Source organism: Penicillium digitatum, chromosome 4 (assembly GCF_016767815.1).
Source record: "Penicillium digitatum chromosome 4, complete sequence".
Classification (NCBI taxonomy): domain Eukaryota; kingdom Fungi; phylum Ascomycota; class Eurotiomycetes; order Eurotiales; family Aspergillaceae; genus Penicillium; species Penicillium digitatum.
This window is the reverse complement of record NC_089387.1, coordinates 2,070,126-2,094,350: the sequence shown is the minus strand read 5'-3', so window position 1 is coordinate 2,094,350 and position 24,225 is coordinate 2,070,126. Positions and strand designations below refer to the sequence as shown.

Here is a 24,225-nt window from a genome sequence, read left to right as displayed (position 1 = left end):
TACGCTTGGAGGAGAAGCTTTTGGTTTTTTCACCACCCCGGCCATGCCCACCAATGACAATGAGATACCAACCGAAAAAAGGTGGGTAGTCGACACCGGCGCACAGGTTCATGTGTGCAATGACCGAAGATTATTTGTGACTTTCGAGGACGCCCAGAGCGTAGTGAAGGTAGGTGACACAGAAACAAGTGTCAAAGGAATCGGCACTATAGTCATCTATGGTGTTAGCCCGGTCACAAAGAACCCAGTGAGAATGGAGTTGTATAACACAAGATACTCTCCGAACTTCCACAGTAATCTGATATCCCATGGATTGATGAAAGCCAGCTTGCTCGTTAATTTCAGAAGCAACTGCATTGAAACCACTGAAGGGAGACAGGTATACCAAGTGTACCAGGACCAGAAATTGACTTGGCTAACACAGCCATAGGGTTTTCGATACCCTAAGTTGTCACCTGAAAACTTGATCCTCGCCACGAAGAGATCAGCTCAAGAACCAAGATCCGAAGGATCTATTCAAACCTGGCATAGACGCCTTGGTCACGTTGGGACCGAGCGTATCGAAAAGCTTGCAGAGATGACTGAGGGCATCACCATTGAAAGCAACCCTGGCAAGAAGAAGCAGGTATGTGAAGCTTGTCAATTGGCAGATGCGCCAAAGCAGATCTCTCGCAGGAAAATAGGCCAAGCATATGGTGTGTTCGGAAGGGTCCACTTCGACTTAGTGTAAAACTAACCAGCACACAATGGTCATATTTGGTTAACGCACTTCTATCTTGATGGTATTAGATGCCACTTTGTGTTCACACACACCAAGAAGAACGAGTGTCAAATGGCTGTCAGAAAGTTCATAGCACTAGTGAAAAACTGGTTTAAGATTGAAATCAGGGTCTTTCACTATGACAATGAAAGAAGTGCTGGCAACGAGGTAGAATCCATGATAGAGGCCCAGGGGTGTACCATTGAACACTCACCACCAGGCCTACCAGAGATAGATAGTCCCGCCGAAAGATCTGGGGGAGTGGTTGTACGAACTGCAAGAGCCCTCATCAATGACACCGATCTTCCTCGACACCTTTGGCCTGAAGCAGTGTACGCAGCAGCGTATATGCTGAACAGAGTAACCACAAAAATGAACAACAAGTGGATGATTCCATGGAATGAATTGCTAAAGCATGCCGCACCAGATGGTGTAAAGGATCAAGTGATTAACCTCTCGAATGTGAGGTTATATGGCTGCTTGGTGTACTCGAGAATCCTGAAGCGAGTGCAGTCAGAAAAGATGGCATCAAGAGCGGAGATAGGATATCTTGTCGGGTATGTCTCGAAAAACCTATACAAGATCTAGTTCCCACCCAAAGGAAAAGCCAGTATTGGAAATGTTGAAATTATCAGAGATGCCGTGTTTGACGAAACAAGACGGTATTCAAAATCGAGGCCACTACCTGACTCAGAAGACGCTATTAGTACCATATCAGAGGGACTAGGCGTGCAGCCAACCGTGCTTACCATGGAAGAAGCACAAGTTGAAATGAGCATCCAATCGAGGATGCCAAAGTCAATAGCAAGGATAGCTCTTCATGATGAAACCGAGCATACCAATCAAGGAGAAGACACAGAGGTGGTGGAGAGAGAAAGAACCCCGGTGCTAGCAAGTTCAAAAGCAGCATCCGATCTCCCATTGACCCCGCAGTCCACTATTAGACCAAGGGAGCAAACAAGAAATGAGGATACACCAAGAGATGCCTCACCACATCTCTCACCACTACAACCATCACCGCCATCATCACCAATAGCTTCAACCTCTCCAATTTTGTCAAACCAAATCCCAGCATCAGTGCCAGATCCGATCTCTGTTCCACAATCAACCGGATCTGGGGGGGTGGAGACAGTCGATGAAGAAGAGGAGATCGAGAGACAACTCCAGAGAGAGATGATATACTCACCAACACCAGAGTTGTCATCTCAACGTCGAGCACCGAGAGACATCTCAGCAAGCATTGAAACATCGAATATCGTCACTGGCACAAGAAGCAGGAAGCCGAGGATCGATCCAGACTATGCAACATACCTCTCACTTGCTCAAGAAGAGCCACCAAGCCTACTTTATGCATTCACAACAAGCATGAATCAAAGGTTTAAAACGAAACCACACAGAGAGGATCTTCCACCACCACCTGAGAACTGGATCCAAATGAAGAACCATCGATTTGCCAAGGAATTCATGGCAGCAGCAAGCTTCGAGGTACAGACATTGAAAAAAAAGAGACATACACAGAAGTTCAGACACCGAACCGGAAAAACACACAGGTCCTACCCTTGAAGTGGGTGTTCACATATAAATTTGACGCCAATGGTGTGCTCGAGAAGTTCAAAGCACGAATCTGTGTTCGAGGTGACTTCCAATGGTTGTCTACCGACGAAAAGAGAGCCGCCACACTAGCAGTTAAAACTGCGAGAGCTGTATTTGCACTGGTCGCTGCCTTCGACCTCGACATGAGACAGCGAGATGTGGTGACGGCATTCTTAAACTCGTCCCTACAAAGTGAAACCTACACCAAGTGCCCCCCAGGATTCGAACGGGAAGGGCACTGCTGGATGCTTCACTGAGCACTGTATGGTCTTCGGATGTCCCCAAGGCTATGGCAACAGGAAGCAACACGGGTACTAGTCAACCTAAGGCTTACCCCAGTACCAGAAGACCCCTGCATTTTTACAACAAATGGCATCATTGTCTTCTTTTATGTTGACGATATCATCATTGTTAACCATCCCAACTTCGCCAAGCAAGCTACGAAGTTGGATCAAGATCTAAAGAAGGAATGGGAAATGCGAGAATTGGATGCCACCTGGTTTCTGAATATCTGCATTCTCAGAGACAGAGATCAGAAGAAGCTATGGCTCTGCCAAGATAGCTACATTGAGAGCATGACGAACAAGTACAACCTCGTCACCACAAGAAAGGTTGGCTCCCCACTAGGAGTTGAACCTCTTGCCCCATATGATGGAGTGGCTACACCGAGCCAGATACATGGATACCAAGCCAAGGTTGGATCTGCTCAGTATGCCACTACCATTTCAAGACCAGATGCCGCAAAAGCAACATCCAAAGTGGCAGAATTCCTGACGAATCCCGGCCCCAAGCATATGGATGCTATCGATCGGATCATCCAGTACCTCTATGAGACCAGGTATTGGGCTATTGAATACGGTACTCGACCACGTGATGCTTATCCAACACAGTCCGAAAACAATCCTGGCCTATCCCTTGCTGCGAAGTCAATTGAATTCGCAAGTGATGCTTCTTTTGGTGACAACCGAGACCGGAAGAGCTCGGAAGGTTACCTTTGTAAGCTGTACGGGGGCCCCATTGACTGGAAAGCGTCTAAACAAAAGACTGTTACGACATCGACCACAGAAGCAGAACTTCTTGCCCTCGCAGAAGCAGGAAAAACCATCCAATGGTGGCGCCGAGTCCTCCATTCATTAGGATTCGAACCAGATCACCCACTCTCCATCATGTGCGACAACCAGCAAACCGTCGACCTATTGACGAAGGAGGGGGCAGCAATGCATACGAAGCTTCGACATGTGGACATTAACCGATGCTGGATGAAACAAGAAGTTTGTGAAGGCCGAGTCAATGTGGACTGGGTTCCCACTGCAGCTATGCCAGCAGATGGGCTCACCAAGGTGCTACCAAAGCAGAAGCAACAAGTGTTTCGGGAGCTGCTTGGTATGCGTGAAATTCGCGACAGAATCATCCCAGAAAGTGATGGAAGAAGCAGTTCTTGAAGCTCTGAATAGCTTCAAAAACTGGGGGGGGGGGGTGTCGAGATGTGTGGTGCCACCCTGAGACAGGAACAAATGCCTCAATGGCGTCATTCTGAGACAGATAAACTACATGTGATGTTTAGTCAGCATTGTCCGCACAGATTGCTTAAAAAGGCGCGGACCTTGTCATTATTTAGAAGAAATTCAGAGTATTTTTTCATACCATTTCAGTGTTCTACAATCTCTTTCAAATTTCTTAATTACTAGGTCTTAAACCCCGCCTTTGAGATCTCAAATCTGAAAGGCGGGGTTTTAGACCTAGTAATTAAGAAATTGAATGTTTAGTGTAGGATTCTTATGAAAAATGATATTCCTAGAGCGCTTAATTTTCTTAGTTCGCATATTATTTAGTATTTAGTTATCCCCCTCGTCGTAAGCGATTAAATGAACACATAGTTAGCTTATCACGAAGGAGAGGGACATGCTTAAGATTCAAGAGGCTCAGAGCGTACCACAAAATGAAGAAATATGAGACAAAAAGAAGCTGTTCTGATCCACACGGTAGGGCGAACCACAGTGAATTGATGCTTATTTTCCTGACCAGACAGCAGTCCATGGGTGCAATGGATATCAAACCCTATAAAGGTTGCTGTCTATTTCTATTGGATGGAAATAATCCACAATGAGGTCTCTGATTGGCTTAAAGCTTTAGGCGACCAGCGTGAAGCATGCATATCCTATGGGGCTCGACCTCCCTTGGTCACAACATTATCGAGCAAGACTTGGAGTTGAAGGTGCTTTATGAACCAATTGAATCCTCATAGATCGTGTATGGTAAATCAGCAATATTTAAGCAGCCTTGTAATATAAGTAAAGATAAAATCAGTGGCATCAGATGATTCTAGCATCTTCGATACAATGTGTGCCTTTACTAGATCGAGCCAACAGTGGGCCGTTTCGATATCACGGTACACTAGCCCATACCGAACAATATTCAACCGGCAATATGTGCCTGCCAATCACAGGTCTCATTTCTTTGGCCAAAACAGTAATGTTACAAGCTATACTCCGGCCATCGATGATCCCACCATCGGCAAGGATATTTCACTGCTAAGGGGGGGTTTCTTTCCGATCCCTTTCTCACAGGCGTGCTGGTTTGTGCGTTTCACTTTAAATCATCATCGCTTAGAATTGAGGACCGACAATGAATAGCGGGCCAAGTCGCAATGAGCGGAAGGCCATCTCTTGGTCACTCTTCGCAGTCTGGACCCCTTCCATCTGTCCCTCAAAATGATAAGGATCCTCTCACACCAGAGCTTGAGAGTAGAGAGGCCTCGCCTTTGACCCCACTCGAGTCGACATCGACTGCCTTCGGTGCATACTCTCCCTGGAGCACATCTCAAGTCATCAGGGAACAGCCAATGAACCCCAAAGTGGCCATTCCCCGACTTGACCTTCCACCTGCAAGCAATAACAGCAATAACGGTCGAGTTAGTCGAGCATGCCACAATTGTCGGAAACAGAAGAACAAGTGTTCTGGTCATCGTCCTTCTTGCCTCCGGTGTCAGGAGGCCAACGTTCTTTGCGTCTACGTCGACGGGAAACGAGAGAGAAATGCGAGGTCTGTGATGTTCCTAGGTGTCATCGCCCAAAATATTTACCCAAGGACTTAGACAACTTACAGTTATAACGAGACAACTCCAACACTACGAATCTCTTGTGCGCGAGATTTATCCCAAATTCGACGCCGAACTGACCAAAGTCGCCGATCAAGCTCTCCAAAAAGTGAGTGAAGATGTCATGGTCCGGCCATTCAAAATTAGGCCTCTTTTGACAGACCTAACAACCCACAGATATCTAGCCTTTCCCTGTCATCGCCGACCGTTGCCAAAGTACCAGATGAGACAGACTCGGCAAACCAAGCGCCTTCCTACGTGGATCACACCGTGGAGGACTTTAATGGAGATATTACAATGCAAGCTATTGGTTTTGTAGGAGAACATTCGGCAACGGCATGGCTATACAGGCTTAAGTGCTTGATCGTCGGCCAGACCAGCTCTGATCTGGACGTCCAGTTCGAGGAATCAGCCCGTCCATCAATTTCTTCCTGTGCATTCTATATGGATGATACCGGAATCCCGCCAATAAACGACCTAGATATCTTCGCATATCCCTCACAAGCGGTCGCCGATGAACTTGTGGACAGATACTTTCAAGTTGCGCACGCCTCCTTCCCCATCGTCGGCAAAGAAATTTTTCTCAGCCAGTGTCGGTCATTCTATTCGAACTCAACAACACACCCTGGAAACAAATGGATGGCGCTATTAAGTATGGTATTTGCGATCGCTGCAAGACACTCTGGGCTTTCTGGAGATCATTCTCAGCTAGATCACAACATCCACATGGTGTATTTTTCCCGTGCCTGGCGATTACACACCATTGAGAGTGTGCTGTTGGAGAATCCCAACCTGCAGCAGACACAGGTAGAGGGGCTCATGTCACTGTACTTGCTCTCCGTAGGACAGGCCAATAGGTATGTCGAATACCGCGCGCCTTTACTTAGCCACTGATTTTGGTTTAGGGCTTGGAGAAAATGCGGTATCGCAATCCAGTCGGCGGTCGCGATGGGAATCCACCTTCGTAGCGAAAGTACCAGCATCACGCACGTGTCCAAGGAAACAAGATATCGGTTATGGTGGGCGCTGTACCTATTGGACATTTCGCTCTGTGTGGTGACTGGACGCATGCCCAGGGTGCAACAAGAACACTGCACCACCCCTTTGCCAGTGCCTTACAAGGAGGAAGACTTCCGGGACGAGCATGTTATGAGGCTTATTTTGGACATTCAATCCAGAGGCCGCCTCGTGGATTCTCTACTCTCCTTCAATCCCCTGACTGAACCGAACGACCCTTTAGCCCCTTCATCTTCTTCACAGTCCATGTCTCAATCGGCCTCAACCAGCCAGCAGCTCCAGGCTAACGTCGCATTGTACTTACTTTACTCCATTGATTTGGCAGCTGTGATGAGAGAAGCAATCGAGATGTTATATTCCCCCGAAGCGGGACGAAAATCACCGAATGACACCGAATTGGCCATGAGATCGCTCAACAGCGCCGCTGAGAACTGGTTCGCTCGCCTACCTGCGACGTATCGTTTTGCAGAAATCAGGGATGACCGAGCCTTTGTCCGTCAACGCACGAGTTTGGCTTTTCAATTTTATTCAACCAAACTTGTCATTTCGCAACCTGCTCTTCGTTCGCGTTTATCCGGTGAAGTCTGTTCCATTCATCTTGACACTCCGATGGCTTTAGTTTGCCTCAAAGCAGCAGGTCAAATGCTTGACCTTTAACCCAACGAACCAAATATCTCCTGGCTCCTGGGTTGCTCACCTTGGTGGTGTGCTCTCCATTACATCACACAAAGCACCATAGTGCTCATAACGCAGTTGCTCGCCCAGAATCAGCCGATGACCAGTAAAAGCGAGTCATTGGAAAGAGTCCAAAAGGCTTTACGATGGTTGAGTGAGTGTTCCACCAAAGATCCCTCTTTCGGCCGGGCTTGGAATAACTTGACGGAGCTCTTGTCATCCAAAAATCCAGAGGGCTTGTTATAAGATCTCTCGGTCGCTTGCCACGCCCTGGATTCCCTTGGGTCCCTTTTCCTTTGTTTGTCATCACATACACGACAAGTATCACTGGTTTTCCCTTCGATCACCCGTCTACCTTGGACATTTGGATATCTAAATAAGAATTAAAACCATATAGGTGCAGTGTGACGTCCTTTTTTCCTGGAAATTTTGCGCAATATGACACCATAGAGTGGATGTAAACCAGCCATGTCTGATTGATGTACTCGAGGGTACGCGTCACGGCCGTGACCCTTGGAACGACCCGCAAGACAACGTTCAAACACTGTCCACTCATATCCAACTCAAACATAGGGAGTGCGCAGTTTCAGAATCGATTGGCCCCAGCCCAAGAATACATCCACAAACATGTTGTGGTTGTTGCCACCTGGATGTTGTGAGTATGGAACCTTCGGGGCCCCGGGTTTCCTTTCAATGACGTCAATGTTCTTGGCTCAAGAGATATATAAAAGTCACATCACAGGCAGAATATCAAGACGATCACCCAGCAAAAACCCCAATAAACACTGTGTGAAAACGGGATAAGATGGCCCCAAAATACATTGTAAATTTCATCACTTTTTCTCCTATGAACCCTACTAACAAAGAAGGTAACCTTCCAAGACTCAGCCGCGACGGAGAAGATCAATTCCTACACACACCAGATCCACCAAGAAGGAGGCTCTGTTACAAACAGATTTCCGGATATGATTGCAAGAGGCTTTTCGTAAGTGCCTTTCCCACAAAGACCTTGGGATTTAACAGGGCATGTTTCTAATTTACGCTCTAGAGCATTTATAACAGACTCCGTTCTTCGTAGGCTTGAATCGGACTGTTGTGTTGCTCATATAACGCCCGACACTTCTTAAGCTCTCCTCTCCTCTCCTCTATCTGTGAAAGCTTAGCATTCTTTCTCTTCTTGCTATTGTATCTTGTGCACCTAATTACATGATTACATGATTTCCAACTGGTTAGTTACTAGGGCGACCTACTTGCTATCTGGAAGAACGTCTGTCGAATGTGTTTCTTCAATTTATTTTCAATGGTCAAAAAGTGAATTTGATACTTATAGGTATCTAGGATTACCATCTATTCTAAACATGGAAAGCTCAAGCTGGCTGATCATAGATATGCCCCATCGGGCTAGCTTGGAGTGGGAGATCAAAGTGGGCCGCGTGTTCGAATTGGATTCGTTCTATGAGAATTCTGGAGAATCTGCATGTTGACTAGGGGCCCCAGAATCTCCGATAAGAGGAAAATTAAATGACCAAAGAAAGCAATCGCACCGACAAGAGGCGAATAAAAGTGGCCTTGTTGCTGGGCATACCAATTTATCTATTAAAACCAGGACCATCCAAGGCACGTCGAATGACTCCAAGAGCACTTCGTGTAGAGGAAACACATTGTGACACATCAAACCAACCAAAGAAATGAAACAAAGCTAGCAATGACCCTGTGTCTGCTCTATTTGTGCGCATTCGTCACAACGTCATATCCCAATAATCCCTATTAACATCGTAATCAGCTTGAAACGGAGGTTGAAATGTGAGATGAGAATTGAGAGCCCAAAACTCAGTAGGCGGATCAAAGTTCAAGCTGGTATCCGTTCATCGGGCCGTTTCCGCAACTTGCCCATTTGCATAACCAGGGTCCGGGATCGTGCCCATCCATGAAGATGAAGTATTGCACTGGAGGAGTACTCGGAAAAGTTGGCAGAGGGGTAGTAGTAGCGGCGATATTTTTAGATGGATCGAGAATTGCACGATGTTCGAGGTATCTTGTGCCGATATAGGGGATATCAAGTTTGATACGACTCAGCCTTCCATTCTCATGTTGGTGTCCTTCTGATTCGTCAAGGGGTGGGGGCTCAGTTCCCATTCCGATTGTCCTGATAAGCGTCAGAACATGCAATGCTCGAGTTGTATTCCTGTCTGGAGTAACGCTCTTCGATAGTTGCCCTAGAATAGCTACAACCCGGTCGATAGCCAGATAATCTTCTTTGGTCTTGTCCAGTGGGTTAAATGGCCCAAGTGAACTGACACTGATTGTCATTGCTGTTGTAAATGCTTGGAAATCAAGAATACTCGAGTCAAAGCCGTTTTCAGTGGTGCGTCGAATGTTCACATAGCAAGCGATGATGCTACGACAGGCGATGGAGACACGCTTGCCGGTTTTAATCATAGAAATTGTCAGTACCTGAGAGGCAGGTGTAACCAAGCCATGAGCAGGTAGTACCATAAGCGATAGTGAAGGTTGAGGAAACACAAGGACCGCTCGGGACAATTGCCTGGCGGAACATTGTCGGGTGATGCCAAAGGGGGTGGTTCGAATGCTTGAAGGAATGCTTGAAGTGCTGCTTCGATGCCCTGTGTCATCTGCAGCATTGCCGGAGTGACTTCTGTGAATGTTTGATTACGCTCAATGATTGATCCGGCTTTCCGAGCAAGCGGGTTCAGAACGTATTCATTGTGGACGGGCAAATCTTGAGAGTCGCTTGGGTTAGATTGACATAGATCTATTTCCGTATTTGATATTGCTCCGTGCACACCCAGAATCAATGAAAAATGCCTGTCAACCATGAGAATATGTCTCCAGATGAATGTCGCCCGATGTTGATACTCGGCGCTTTCATTGGGAGCGGGTTCAGCACGGTGGAACCCGATTATCTGGGCTATGTTTGCAGCTCGACGATAAGAAAGCCATGCACTGCGTAGCTTCCTGTCGTTGCTAAAGATCAACCCTTGCAAAACCAAGCACTCGAGACCGTCGATACAACTGGCAATAGAGTCATCAGAGCAGACGAGTGTAGAAACACGGGTGATACAATCTTCCACTAGGACCCATGGTAAGCAGGGAAGATCAAGAGAGGCTATATCAAACTCCGAAGGAAGTTGTTGGAGACACAGTGCAATCCACAGGATGGTCTTACCAACCATAGACGGGTTTCTGTTTCGAAGTTCTCCCTCCGAGAAAGAAAGCAATAGTTCATCGTCGTCACCGAGTAGCTGCACACGCATGAGCCACCAGCTACTGCTAGCCTCTGATATGATTCTCAATGTCTTCTGCGAGGGTATAAAGGCTAGCAGATCGCGGCGCAGTCTCCACCAGTCCCGATAGATTGTGCCATATGGCGTAAAATTAGACGTAGCCTGATCGAGTTGGCGCCGTCTGACCGCCTACTCACCTACAATTCTGAGATGGAGTAGTAATTGCAATTTATCTCACTGTCTTAATCTTCATTCCGTCTAGCATCTCGCCTCGAACAGGGTCTGGTTCAACCATAACGCCATCGCCTTGAACTGCAATCCAGGGGGTATCTTCAAAGAAAAGTCCGTGATTGGCTCAACGTGGAATTCTCGTGGCACAATGCTAATGCTCACATCGGGGAGTTCAGCCTGGGAAGGATTAATCGTAAAATCTAAGATAGCCGTGGACGACACGAGGACCGTGGGGATCGCCTCACCTTCATCTTTTCGGCCGTCAGCCTAATCGGATCCAACAGGACTTCGTCTCCCCCCGCTCCAATGAATATTCTTGAAACAGGAACGTCTCTCCACCAGCTTGCTGGAGCTTTAGCTGGGTAGTTGTACTCATCTTCCGCGGTCTGACCTAGAAATATCTGTGCCCAGCTATTCAAAGTCTGAGCTGAAACCACGTCTCGATCAGCGTTTTCCATGGAGCTCGCATGATCGGTTCTGAAGTCCACCCAAGGGGACAACAACATCGTTCCTCTGAGGGGTTCATCAACCGAAAATCTTGGCACGGTATCTTGAGGATGCGGGTGAGTGAGATGCGATAGCAGTGCAAGTGCAAGATGAGCGCCCGCCGAGTCACCTTGAAGAACAATGTCTGACGGTCGTTTTCCTAGTGCTTCGATAGCATACCGTAGAACTATAACGGCCTGTTGCAACTGACGAGGCCATCGGGCTTTGGGACTAAGTTCATAGGCAAGGAATAGCACACCAATACTATTCCCCTGATTTTTAATGTCCGTGCAGAAAGCTTCGATATGGGTGAAGTGGGTTGGTAGAGCGGGCAGGCTATAGCCGCCACCGGGAAAGTAGATGATCAATTTTTCAGCAGCAGGGTTACCCAGCCAAAATGCCGTTGTGTCTTCGGTGAGAATGAGGATGTTGGAAGAGGTTTTTTGCTGTCTTACGTGGGCTTCGTAACCTTTCTGAGCCAAAGCGGGGGTAAGAACAAGTCTGCGAAGCGTTAGAAGAAATCTTTCTTTGTCGGATCATGGGTTTTAGATATATCTAAGGACTATTGCCAAGGATTCATAGCTACACTCACTGTATCTGCTCCATGGATGCATTTCGAAAGAGAGCGCGTGTAAAAGACAGTGCAATATGCTTGTAAGCTGTGGCACCTCCCTTCTGACCGCGGAATGGAGCAATGATCGCAGTCCATATAGCAATGGCAACTAAATTAAAGATGCATCAGACGATCTGTTTGTCAAATTCAGAGACTTCTTGGTGACTGCTTACAGGATTTGGCCACTGCGATCCCCAAACCCAACGCTAAGGGAGCCATGGGGCGCGATGAGTGTTGGCTGGGCTCGAACAAATCAGAAAATGTCAGGCACAGAGAATGATGGGGACTTAAGAACTTACACTTTCAGAAAAGGACGTTCTGTACGGTTCCGGCTCGATCTCGGTGCAGGGGGGGTTGAGTATAGTGTGGCAGATCCGCCGATGCGGCGGAACAAAGGGTCAACCTTGGATCAATCGGCCCCTCTTTAGTCTTCAAGACCTAGGATGTGCATGAAAAAAACTAAATCAGAAGAAACTGAAAGAGGAGTTATCATGGACTTGATATAGTTGATGGAGAGTTAATTGAAAGTGGGAAGGGAAGTTGAGATCTGAATATGGGGGACTATCCAAGGTAACCACATGGCCCCCCGGGGTCAGTGAAATTCTCTTGCCCAGGTGGTATGTGCATCTCTTGGCCTTACGCTGGTCCATTACGAAATTAACATGTGCTTCTTAAGTCTTATAAAGCATCCCAACAAGAGCGGCAAGGAAACAGAGTCATGGGAAAAGCCAACGATGTGAGTAGGAATAATAGATAAGTGCAGACACATGAAGAAATTGCACAAGTTACAGAGACCTTAGGCATTTTTATGCACTCTACAGGGGTATTCACAATGAAGAGAGCAGAAGAAGTAGAAAGATAGCTTACATGTCGCATATAAGCCGATGGTTGTATCACAAGGTAAAGGGAGACAGGAAAGTATTTAACGGAACTAGAAACCAGAAATGTACCAGATACATAATGTGAAATGGTGAGAACAAAGACAGACAGGGGGGATTTACAAATAACAAGAACAGCGATGTACGGAATTTGGTCCAGATCAGAATTGTACAACTCATGGAGACTATTGCCTCCGAGCTTTCTTCACTTCAGTCTCTTCATCCCAGTCCATCTTACGCTTCCTAGATTCGATTTTTTGCTGGCGTCGCGTTGTGGACCTTGTAATACGAGCCGAAGGGCTTTGAGCCGGGTTGTTGGTCGGAACAATCTGCTCAATCTCCTCAATGGCAAACTGCAACTGCAATGCTTCAAACGAATCAAATACCCTGATTCGTGATATTCGGTGAGTTCCACGTCTAAAGGCCCCCAAAACCAGATGTGCCACAGTTTGCCCAAGTTTGGTCCCTAATAGCGCCTCAAATTCCGGGGTTCCGGGCACCCAATCACGTATCTGGCCATCTGGCCAAGATAGACCATGAGATCTAGTATAAAGTTCTTCCTTGACAAATGAACAGGTATCCTTATTGCAAACATCGAGCATATAGACATACTTCAAGGTATCGATCGGGAAGTGGTTCTGGTAAATGGCCTGGCAAACTTCTGACATGAAGACACCAGTTGTTCGCTTCATCTCTTCAACAATTAACAGCCCAGGTGCAATTTGCCCTTCCCAGGTATTAATTTCCTGGTGTTTAGGGTCTTCTGGAGATGGAGCGTCCGATTCAACTATGGCGATCTTTTCCCACGCACCACCAGTAGGGCCTATTATTTCGAGGCCTCCAAATTCGTGCTCAATCTGAAGTGGAATATATGGACTCATGTCTGTCTCTATTTCCAGTTGCTTGAACTTCCTGAAGTCTTTGAATTTCAGCGTCGAAGGTCTAATTGGACATATGCCCACAGACGGATCCGATTCGGGACATTCAATCCATTGCTGTAGTAATCGGCCACTGGCTTGTCGCCTGCCGTATTCGAGAATGGGAGGCCGCATTGGAGACATGTTGAAATTGCTGAATCTAAATTGGTATGAAGATTGCTGTAAAAAGGCGAGATTAATACCAAGGCCCTGCATGGGAATGAGTGCTTTCTCCGATGTCAAATTCTGTTGATCAATACAAACTTGTGGGACATCGTGCACTCTTATAGTCTACACTTCGAACTAGTCCGTGGCACTCGCACTGAAAGACATCAATAGATATTGGACAAAGAGATGGACTTGAAAGAATCGTCGAAATCAAAAGGCTAAATTTAAATCATGCAGCCTTTGAGAAACAATATCTGTTTGATTGAACTCGAGTGTAGACTTTCAATTATAAATAGCGACATTTCAATTCTAGAGCCCCGAGATGAAAGATGAGAACAATGAAAGCCAATGCTGATGGCCGACCAAGGCCACATAGTCTTGTTGAGGGTTTGCCACGAGGAATAGATTCATTGTCCATTTTATTATTGCTTCCAACTACTATGCTAGACTGATTGTTTATCTCGAAGCACTATCACGGGGAAAGAAATGCCTTTCCTGTGCAGATTTGGTGGGGCTGAGTGCCATTTTCAGCCTTCCCTGCTCATGCCCGCAATCACGACTTGGGGCCAATTTTGCCGCCCATAAACACGTTTCGGCCAAATTTGGAGGTTGATAAATTGAATGAAGCAGAGCTCCAAGGTCAAGATGGTCAGAACAAGTAGTCAAGGACCAGCTCTGTAAATTTCTCTTCCTCGATATTCTCTATGCTTCTCAGATCTTCACACCGTACCATGACCACCAAATCAAAGGCGCCTCTCCCACTAACAAGAACACTCATTACCCCTGGTGTATTTCCACTACTCTCTGCATGGTCGAGTCATCAGTCTAGAGCTGGGATAATCTAAGCCCCATCAAGACTACAATATGTTTGCCACAGGGGTTGGCACTTTTGCCCTATCATTTATCAGGGATTGCTTGTCCCAGCGAATGAAGTTTGGCCGATAGCCTTGCAAACTCTCAGAAAGTAGCAGGCTAAATATTGAAAGTTTTTGGAAGATTGGTTCCACGCTAACATGTCATTACTACTCCCTACAGATCATAAAGTAAGGGCGCCGCCAGTGTGGGCTTGACAAACCACCGAGGGTTGCCAAAGTATCAATCCAACATCAATCTCCTTAACCTATAACCATACCACCAAAGAATGAGAATAAGTTTGATGGCTGTTGGAAATCAGCCGACATCCGCTTAGCTCTGACTATCGCTTTCGTGATGCCTGCGCTTGTGTCTACAAATACACATAAAAGCAAATCAAGATCTCAGGACACTGTGGTGGACTGGTCGGGCGTATCCTCGGGTGCCATTGCAGGAATAGGGGTAGGTGCTTGGATATGTGGTATTACGGTTGGCTTGGCTTTACAACTCTCAGAGAGGGAGATAATGATCTAGCTGGGATTTAAGAGTGCAATCTTTTTGAAACCTAGCTAGAACTTCGTATTATGATGAAGCAAGTATGGGAAAACATTCGTGTATCAAGCTAAGCAGCTGCCAGTAGGAAGAATGTCGTTCCACCCCATCTCTCATCCATCCCACGTGCGATGGTCCGCCAAGCCCTCTAAGCTTGGCGGATGACTGGGGCTGTCTAGACGGGCTTGGCATTCCATTCCCTCGACTTGGCAAAGAGGTTCAAGCTTCCCAGGTAAAACCCCAGGATTATGCACGTGTAAATCTCACCTTTTTCTAATTTGTTCCTATACTGAACATGTGCTATTTAGCGATAAAAGTCTATTAAGAGACCGAGATATTCCAGAGATATGTGTCTCTACATCACCATGGACTATCTTGGCAGGCGACTCTTGGCAGGAGGCTCGCTTGCGATTAGCTCCAAAGCTCGCTGTACTTAACAGAGCAGTTTTCTCTGCAAACGTAGCTCTGCTCCATCACAATCGGCTTAAGAAGATGCGCGCCTCCTCAATCTCTACGCTCGCATGTTTTGTTGTGTTCACGGCGGCCCAGACCTTCCAGCGCCTGGGTGGTTGTCCTAATTTGGGGTGTATCTTCCCACCTGATCAGTATGTGATATTTAGACTGCGCCTGCTTTATAGCTTCAAATACCTTTTTGCAGGGTCGACTTCCTAGCGGGTCAGTACTTCGATATCCGCCTCGAAGTACACTCCCCCGTCAATGGTTCCGAGGCTCGAATTGGAGAGCCAGACGAAAACTTTACGTTCACCATCGCCAAGAAGGGCAACGGCAAGGATAAGGGCAGTGTTCCTGTCACTGCAGCGGAATACTTTAAGATTGAGGAACCTAAGCTAGAGAAGTGGGACTTTACATGGTTTGAAGGTAATAGCTTCCTATTACTTACTTCTTTGGGGGCACTTGAGTTGATAGAAACAGATCGATTCGCCGAGGACGCAGAGAAGCCTTCCCTTGTCAATGTGACCTCGAAGATTTATAGGAGAATCGCCCTCTATGAACCCGGTGAATACGAAGCTACTCTGACCTACTACGGTGAACAGAAGACAGTTGCCAACTGGCTTGTTCGTGATCTCTCTACTAAGCGGCGCGCAAAAAACGTTGTCATGTTTATTGGAGATGGCATGACAACCAACATGATCACTGCGGCACGTCTAATTGCCCACCGCAGCATCAACGGCAAATACATGACCAAAATGGCATTGGATAAGTTTCCCGTTCTAGGCCACCAAATGACACATTCTATGGACTCGTTCATTACCGATTCGGCCAACTCTGCCACGGCACTTTACACTGGTCACAAGACCACTGTCAATGCTTTGGGTGTCTATGTAGACTCTTCCAGCGACGCATTTGATGACCCGAAATTCGAGACCATCGCAGAGATCTTCCGCCGTCAGCACCCGAAGGCCGGCGTTGGCATTGTGTCAACTGCATTTTTGGCTGATGCGACCCCTGCCGGATTGGCTGCGCACACTAGCGACCGTGGCGAGTACGACCATGTCATCGGCACATACTACGAAGGTCTCACCAACTACGAGTGGACGAACTGGGATGGCCCCGATGTCCTCCTTGGCGCTGGTGCAGAGGACTTCCTCGGGAGCGACGAAAAGCGCAACTACTACAAACTCTTCGCCGAGAAGGGCTACAACGTGGCCTGGAACAACACCGCCCTGCACAGCGCCCCAAGCGACGAGAAGCTGCTTGGCGTTTTCCAGAAATCCAATCTTGCTACTTGGCTTGATCGCAACATCTACCAGTCTAACCTCTACAACCAGAGCAATTATCCCGATGGTTCAGGTCGCGACGCAGACGACTTACCTGGACTCAAGGATATGACCCTTAAGGCGATCGACGTGCTCGACAAGCGCCACCACAAGGACGGCTGGTTCCTGATGTCCGAAGCCGCCAGCATCGACAAGCAGATGCACACTCTGGATTACGACCGTTCCCTAGGCGAGCTTCTTGAGCTCGACGATACCGTGCGCGCAACAATCGAGAAACTCGAGAAACTAGGCCAGCTTGAAGACACCCTCATCGTTGTCACAGCCGATCACGGCCACGGCTTCGACGTCACCGGCTCGGTCGACACGAAGTATATGGAGGCACAGAAGGACGACCGCAGCAAGCGCAATGCAGTTGGATATTATGAAAACTCTGGCTTGTCGCAATACACCGTCGCTGGGTCCAACCCCTTGCGTTACTCCGAGGGCGTCCACTTCCCTGCCCAATGGGACCCGAGATACACCCTGCACGCGGGTGTTGGTGCCTTCCCTGACCACCGTGAAAATTATCAGGTTCACAGCGAGGGTCCCCGTAAACCTGCTGTGAAGGACGAGAAGATGGGATACGTTGCTAACTACAAGGATGCGGTCAGTGGTTTCATGGTCAATGGAACCCTCCCCGTTGATGCGGCGCAGGGCGTTCACTCCTTGACGGACGTGCCAGTATTTGCGCGCGGCCCGTGTCAAGAGCGATTTGGAGGTGTATACAGCTCGATCGACATCTTCTTCAACATGGCGGAATGCCTGGGGTTGTCGGAGACGAAGTGAAATGGCAAGCCCGCCACCCACGCTGGAAAGCACGACTAGTTTAATGGGGTGCTATTCCACTTGTGACATCCCTGTCTCACAAAGTTTGAGCCAATTAATTGGAGGCCACATTTCAGAGCTCCATTTGTACAAGAGAAGAGGATGATGTTATGGTGAGAACTCGAATTGCAATTTTAAGTGCATCATAAAAAATCCCTTTAATATCCCAGCAACACCTGCTGTTTGCAAGGTATACGTGTACAATTGAACACAAGTCTATTTACAATGGCCCAGCCAATTGATGCCATGTATCAGTCAATACTAACCAAAGCAAATCTATTAAGCAACCGTGTCCATCAGTGGAGACATAATGATCGAGTTTATTTGGCATTGTTGGCACAGGTCCAGCTGGCCTTGGACGAGCTATCGTTGATAGCCACGCCAGAGACATAGAGTCCCAATCCACACTGGTCTTATTAGCAAGGAGTTCGGAATGATCGGAATGATTCAGAGAGGCAAAACATACAATAGCACAAGCAATTCCAAGAATGGCGACGTTGATAACGGTCAGGGCAGTCTTCTTAGTTGACGAAAACAAGTCTTCCTTGTTCATCATGAGCCAGAAAATGGCGGGGAGACCATCTACTTTCAGTCAGTAATCCATTTTGCATCAAAATCTCAATCTCGGGAGTCGACTTACAGCTAAACCAGCTTCCAAAGAGAGCACTCTGCAGAACGAGTTAGTAGACGCACAATAATAAGTTTTCAGGACACATACAATCAAACTCAACAACTCGTTAAACACCGGAATGGACTCTGCGATGACCCACGCAACAGTCCAGGTGGTCAGGCCGATCGCAACCCATGTACCAGTAGCCAAGAGAGTCTTCTGGTGCATATGGTGCGAGCGCTCGCCGCGGAAGATACGAACATAGATATACTTGCAAGCAACGTGGCCGAAAACAACACCGGCAACAATGACCTAGCAGAAGTTAGAACAGACTCAATCAACCAAAAGAGAACACATTACACACCGTTGGAATAGCCAGGCCGTAGGCAACCTTCTTCATCAAAGGTCCAGCCGAGGATAGAGCCGGAGATGCGACATCCGGGCCCGCATAGCAGTAAATGACCATAGCGGTCACAACGTACATAGTAGTATCGACAATTTGAAGCATAGCGAGGGACTTGGGGAATTCACGGGGATCCTGCATCTCCGACATGATACCGAAGAAAGAGACGTGGGCAATGAAGGCGAAGACGATGTTGGTGACGGCCAAGAAACCCTCCTGGAATGTCGGAGTCGTGAAAATATCATTCTTGACATCTGCAGGCGCCTGGACACCGATGGAAACCATGGTGACGATTGTGGCTACCAGGATACTGATGGCGGAAATGATAGACATCCAAAAGACCTTCTCTGCTGTGCGCGGAAGAGCCGCAATACAACTAACGACCAAGCCGACAACTCCGAAAACAATGGTGCAGGTACCGTGACTCGTGATTGTGTTGAACAAGACCGAGAATGTGAGAATGTGACTGGCCATCAAGAAGATGATGAACAGAAGCTGGCCGACGAAGAAAATCTCACGTCCGATGGGGCCTAGAAGAAGCTCGCCAGCATCGCCCATACTGTGGACCTGAGGATAACGCTGCTTGAACTGGCCCATGGTGTATCCAGTGTACCACGAGATGCCGGACAAAAACATGATAATGATGAACGCCCTGGGAGATGGTCAGCTATCTTCCTATGTCGTGGAGGTAGAGATTTTCTTACGGGACAATTCCGAGGGTTGCTACTGCGGACGGAAGAGATAGAATACCAAGCGAGATGTTTTCAGCGACCATCACTAGATGAACAACATTAGAAGATGGATCCCGTTGATAGGGGTTACTGATGGGCTCTCACGCGTTCCAGCTTGCCTGTACACAAGTCAGAACTTTGCTCGTTGATGCAAAATAAGGGTAAACAGAGTGAGATACTGACCACCATGGCATGATACGATACTTCACTTCCCCAGCTTCTTCATTTCCAAAGGGATCGTCTGTAGGCTCTACCGGATAGGCCTTCTTCTCCATGTCGTTTGACTCATTGTATACTTCGTAGTCCTGAATAGGATGAGGTGCTTCGGGGAGACTCATATTTTTGAAAAAGATCTGATATGGGAAAGTGAAGAAAATTAAAAAAAAAAAACGTCCGGGGCGAGAAAAAAAAGGCACCGAAAATTTGTGTAGGCCCAAAAATCAACGGTTGGCCAAGGGCTTTTGCTTGGCGTGTGAGATCAAAGATTTAATGGAATTTATTTATTACCAGATATGAAGTACTGAAATTCTGGTGAGTGCGAAAAGCCCAATCGTTGCCTAATGAAGAATTTCAAACACACTCTGGGGTGTCCTCCGGGGTAAAATGCCAATGAGGTTGCAACTTCGATGGCGTTGAAAAATGCGTTGATGGGTTTGGCCCGCAACACCGTGGTATGATTACCTAAGCCCATCTTCACCGGTGCCCCGTCCATATTTGTGGGGTATGCGGCGTCGGGTGAACCAACCCCATGCGCGGTATGTACCCCGGCGACAGATTCTACCGGCCCGGCGCACCCGGCCCGGCGTTGAACAACCCCCAGCGCATATGAGCCCCTCAGCGATAACGTGGTTAAAAATTTTAGTCAAGTTTTTATGTACTGTCCAAAGATTAGGTTTACCCCAAATCTCAACCCCAGATCATACAATTTCACTCTTAAAGACCCAGTTCTCATAGGAAGTTCGAAAATATAAAGTAGTTGTGCACAAAACTAAAATCCGACTGTGGCGCTTTTAACTTTGGTTCAACACAGGCACTAGACTTTTCTGGAAGCGAGATTCTCACCTATCAAGCCTCAGGGCCCGATCTCGGGAGACTCAAGCCATGTTTTCTAAAACCCCGGGTTTTGGCGGGTGTTGTTCTAGTCCCAATTCAGGGATTTCATTGAATCCCGCATAGATCCGATCCAACTTCTTAGTTGGGATGCCGGACGTGGAAATAACGCCTTGTTAGCATACAACAGTACACAATCTCTTCATTCAATTCCACTGCAAAACTCGTGCAGCACAATTCTTAACATAAGTACTTTTTGTTTGGAATCACAATTCAAACGATACAAAGTATTAAAATTTCTTCAATTTCAAATTGCGAAATTACGAAATGAAAGGAGATTGCCTTGCCTTTTTTGTAATGTCACAAAACTTGTTTAATGCCGAAAATCTGCTTTATTTTCATTTATTTGATCTCAATGACAAAACATGAGTTGTAAGAAACTTTGTAAATACAGTATTTCGTATTGCAGTATATTGCAAACGGTTTTTGTATTCAACCCCTTTTGAACGAATGTCTACTTCTAAATCTAAGCTCATCGTGCTACATTAAAATAGTCTGATATTGCTTCGTAGGTCAATATGAATGACTATAGCCATTTCAAACATCCAGAAGCCATACCTGTTGTTGGTGTGCCCCAGTCAAAGAAGATTGTCCTTCAGCCATGAATCCCGAAATTAGGCACATCATGCATGGTGTGCCTATGTGAAAGTATAGAAGACACAAACCGCGCAATCTCAATTTTTGGTCTACGCTGGATGATCAATAAAAGGACTTATATAACGTAAGACTGATAAGATCTTTCTAAAATTACGAAAAAATTCCAGCTAATTTACAAGATTATAAGAATCAAATTAAAAAACATTATATTAAAGATTGGACATATATTGTTCCATATAGAACTTCCATATTCTGTTATCTTAAGCCTATCTTATCAACAACTAGTTAGTTATTGAAACTAAATTACCTAATGGAAGCCCTTTCAAATAAAACTATGATCTCCCTGGCTACATGGGGGGCTAAGAAAAATAGATGTTAATGATTTTGATTCCCGTGTACCTTTAATATGGGCACGCGATACATATGGGCACGCGATACAAGTTGCACCTAATTTCAGAATTTATCTCTAACTGACGATTTTCGTTGACTGGGGCGCACCACAAACACCAGATTTGGTCGTTGGGCGCTTCGCAAGGTCACTAAACTGGAAATTCGCGGGTTGAAAAACCAGGAAATTTTCGAATACGCATGGCGGGATCAAAGGCCTGATTCCTGATCTTTCATGGTTGCGGCCTCATATGTTATAGTTACGAGCTGGACCTACATGTTGGCAACACAGTCCGATGCGCATGTTACCAAATTGCAGCCAGCTGGTTAAGAACACACGTCAATATGAACTTTTCCATATGACGTAAGGTTTTTCGTAAAATTTCTTGCTACTCTAGGGAGTTTCGGGAAATTTAATGAACAACTGAGATGTGTATGTTTAGAAAAACTGCGGATTCAAGGGTTTTACTAGCTGCACAATCATCGCCAAACTAATTTGAATATGCCCACCGCTGCTGTTCTTATCAAATTATTTACAATGAAGCTTAGGATAGTACTCCTATAGTATTTTGCACACCTATCACTTGACTTCCGATTGTGCCATTATGCTCTCCAATTGCCTCTCTATGTTTCCTATCACGGTTTATAATCTAATCCCACATATAAAATAATTAGCCTGAACTACGGGAATAGATTTTCTCGGTGCTGGCAACTTGATTGGACATCTATCAAGTGTCAGTCAGCTGTTGAGTAATACTACGGTTGTAACCACCCCATGTGTCTTCGTGGAGTGGGTCCTGAGGTTGTCGTGACGGGAGAAGCCCATTCTGCAGCAATTACAATTTTTATGGTAAACTTCGACTTAACGCATCACTAAAATCCCCCTCCAAAATAGGAAGATACTAAGTTCTGGCCTAATTTTAATGCCAAATGTAATTGATTTTGAATGTAATATGTGCCTGTTCAGCAAGGAGGCGGGGGCAGCGGAACGCGAGATCTTCGATCGGTTCTCGCGTGGTAAATATATGCATTTTCGAAACACACACAGCGCCCGTATAGACGGCAATTTTCAGACTTAAGACCCCGATGAAATGTGACTGAATATTAAATCCCATTTAATTGCAATGCTACTGCTTTCGACGAAAGACAGTAAGACGGACTTACTCGTATGAACCGTCCTGCTTTCTTTATGTAGATTATCAAGCCTCGTAAGAAGAGCACGAATGCATATTTTGTGGCATCTTCCAGCTATCAAAGCGCCCCTGATATATTCGAAAACGTGAAACATCGCGCGTATGGCGAGCGGAACTCGTTTTGTTATTGGCGATTTTCAGTGCCGTAATATTATCTAGCTCTTCGGTATTCCTAAATCTTTGTTAGATACAGAGAGACAGCTTCGAGTTCAAGATAAAGTTTAGGCTACCCTTGCAATCATGCGCGAGCCATGCTGTTGAGGACACGTCCTAAACAACCTTAGCCAAGGTTTAGTAAAGATCAGCGAGCACCTCTCCAGGCTTGAATCGCATAATGGCGAGTTCTCCTCATCAACGAGCATATCTGGAGGTAAACCATATGTACAACTGTGAATCAAATTATTCTGGTTGAAATCCGTTTTTACTCAATTTTGCCAGAAATTACGAGGAAACTCCAAGCTCTCTAGCCACTTAGCCTGCATCAATGGCATATTCAAAAAAAAAAAACCGCCAGAAGTTTCTATCTGAAGATAGCTATCTACCTGGCTCATAGCTACGTGTATCGGCAGAGGCTACAATACGAATCTCGAAACATAACAGATGAAGCAGTTTCAACAGGGCAATAGGCGGTGTACGTCTATAGCATGGGCCCAAAAGCACAGCGCCAGCTTCGTAAATTCACCTCGCATCGGTTAAGTACAAAGTGCACCAAGTGATATCTTTGTCAATTCTGGCTGTTCTCCTCAGCCTCTTTACCAAGCAACACTGTCCCCGGCACCATTTTGGGTGCAGTAATAGTGTAACTCATCACCTCCGATGTGCATTCCCTTGGACTCGCAGTAGTACAGCAGGTTCTGGTCGTTCAGAAGCGTGCAATCGGGGCAGTGATCCCATTGGTTGTTACCAGTGTTCCGGTTCTTATAGGCATTGCATGCCTTCTCAGTGGCAGCCTTATTGTAAACGTCCTGTAAAGTATTTAGGACACATCCACCAAGAGGATATAAGTCTTCAGGTTGCACTTACCACTCCTCTGGAAGGGGTATCGATGCAAACACCTTGAGTATGAAGATCTGCGAAAGCACTATAAAGAATCAGTACCTGCATCAATCACGTCAACTTGAAGAAGATCTTACCCAACAGCAAGAGCTGCGACAATAAGGGAAATGGATTTCATCTTGATGATAAAGATGTCGGAGGTAAATATGAAGCTGACTTTCGAGGATTGAGTGGCAGACGTAAATTTAAATGATGCTCGAGAAGCCAGAGAAGCGGTAGGTTAAAAAGAAACTGGTTGCTACTTCTAAATTGAGTTTGTCTATCTCTCCGTACGTCAGATCATGCACATCCCCGTTGTCGAAATGAAATATCCAAGACAAAATTCCCGAACAATCTCCATTAGAATGAAGATCTTCAGTCTAAATTTCCCTAATTACACAAAGGGAGTTTCACTGTCTCTCTTGTCATCCTCCAAGGTCCTCTAAGATGAGATATGTCTCACAACAATTCT

The 24,225-nt window shown here is 46.4% G+C and overlaps 8 protein-coding genes across 8 annotated transcripts; 4 read left to right on the top strand and 4 right to left on the bottom strand.

Moving 5' to 3' along the window:
- Positions 1–253: 253 nt before the first annotated feature.
- On the top strand, positions 254–725 carry Pdw03_0699 (Polynucleotidyl transferase, ribonuclease H fold; the record flags this gene model as incomplete). The annotated part of the gene is made up of 3 exons (XM_066099693.1): positions 254–379; positions 431–625; positions 684–725. 3 exons carry the CDS (start codon positions 254–256, stop codon positions 723–725), a joined length of 363 nt encoding a protein of 120 aa, XP_065957420.1.
- Positions 726–5,000: 4,275 nt separating this feature from the next.
- Pdw03_0698 (C6 transcription factor, putative) lies at positions 5,001–7,522 on the top strand (the record flags this gene model as incomplete). The annotated part of the gene is made up of 7 exons (XM_066099692.1): positions 5,001–5,264; positions 5,343–5,395; positions 5,448–5,559; positions 5,628–6,307; positions 6,356–7,049; positions 7,221–7,296; positions 7,353–7,522. 7 exons carry the CDS (start codon positions 5,001–5,003, stop codon positions 7,520–7,522), a joined length of 2,049 nt encoding a protein of 682 aa, XP_065957419.1.
- Positions 7,523–7,947: 425 nt separating this feature from the next.
- Positions 7,948–8,269, top strand: Pdw03_0697 (Serine proteinase inhibitor IA-2; the record flags this gene model as incomplete). The annotated part of the gene is made up of 3 exons (XM_066099691.1): positions 7,948–7,965; positions 8,012–8,127; positions 8,191–8,269. The coding sequence occupies 3 exons, from the start codon at positions 7,948–7,950 to the stop codon at positions 8,267–8,269; spliced, it is 213 nt and encodes a 70-aa protein (XP_065957418.1).
- A 715-nt stretch (positions 8,270–8,984) lies between these two features.
- Pdw03_0696 (Alpha/beta hydrolase fold-3) lies at positions 8,985–11,936 on the bottom strand (the record flags this gene model as incomplete). The annotated part of the gene is made up of 6 exons (XM_014680477.2): positions 8,985–9,540; positions 9,597–10,576; positions 10,781–10,795; positions 10,864–11,605; positions 11,697–11,826; positions 11,891–11,936. The coding sequence occupies 6 exons, from the start codon at positions 11,934–11,936 to the stop codon at positions 8,985–8,987; spliced, it is 2,469 nt and encodes an 822-aa protein (XP_014535963.2).
- An 844-nt stretch (positions 11,937–12,780) lies between these two features.
- Pdw03_0695 (Beta-glucuronidase) lies at positions 12,781–13,656 on the bottom strand (the record flags this gene model as incomplete). Its single annotated transcript, XM_066099690.1, has 1 exon — positions 12,781–13,656. The coding sequence occupies one exon, from the start codon at positions 13,654–13,656 to the stop codon at positions 12,781–12,783; it is 876 nt and encodes a 291-aa protein (XP_065957417.1).
- A 1,920-nt stretch (positions 13,657–15,576) lies between these two features.
- Pdw03_0694 (Alkaline phosphatase) lies at positions 15,577–17,648 on the top strand (the record flags this gene model as incomplete). Its single annotated transcript, XM_066099689.1, has 3 exons — positions 15,577–15,689; positions 15,743–15,963; positions 16,018–17,648. 3 exons carry the CDS (start codon positions 15,577–15,579, stop codon positions 17,646–17,648), a joined length of 1,965 nt encoding a protein of 654 aa, XP_065957416.1.
- A 359-nt stretch (positions 17,649–18,007) lies between these two features.
- Positions 18,008–19,769, bottom strand: Pdw03_0693 (Amino acid transporter, putative; the record flags this gene model as incomplete). Its single annotated transcript, XM_014680475.1, has 8 exons — positions 18,008–18,094; positions 18,154–18,269; positions 18,328–18,355; positions 18,406–18,609; positions 18,662–19,352; positions 19,405–19,477; positions 19,537–19,550; positions 19,615–19,769. 8 exons carry the CDS (start codon positions 19,767–19,769, stop codon positions 18,008–18,010), a joined length of 1,368 nt encoding a protein of 455 aa, XP_014535961.1.
- Positions 19,770–23,470: 3,701 nt separating this feature from the next.
- On the bottom strand, positions 23,471–23,892 carry Pdw03_0692 (delta(24(24))-sterol reductase; the record flags this gene model as incomplete). Its single annotated transcript, XM_014680474.1, has 3 exons — positions 23,471–23,683; positions 23,742–23,799; positions 23,852–23,892. 3 exons carry the CDS (start codon positions 23,890–23,892, stop codon positions 23,471–23,473), a joined length of 312 nt encoding a protein of 103 aa, XP_014535960.1.
- Positions 23,893–24,225: the final 333 nt, after the last annotated feature.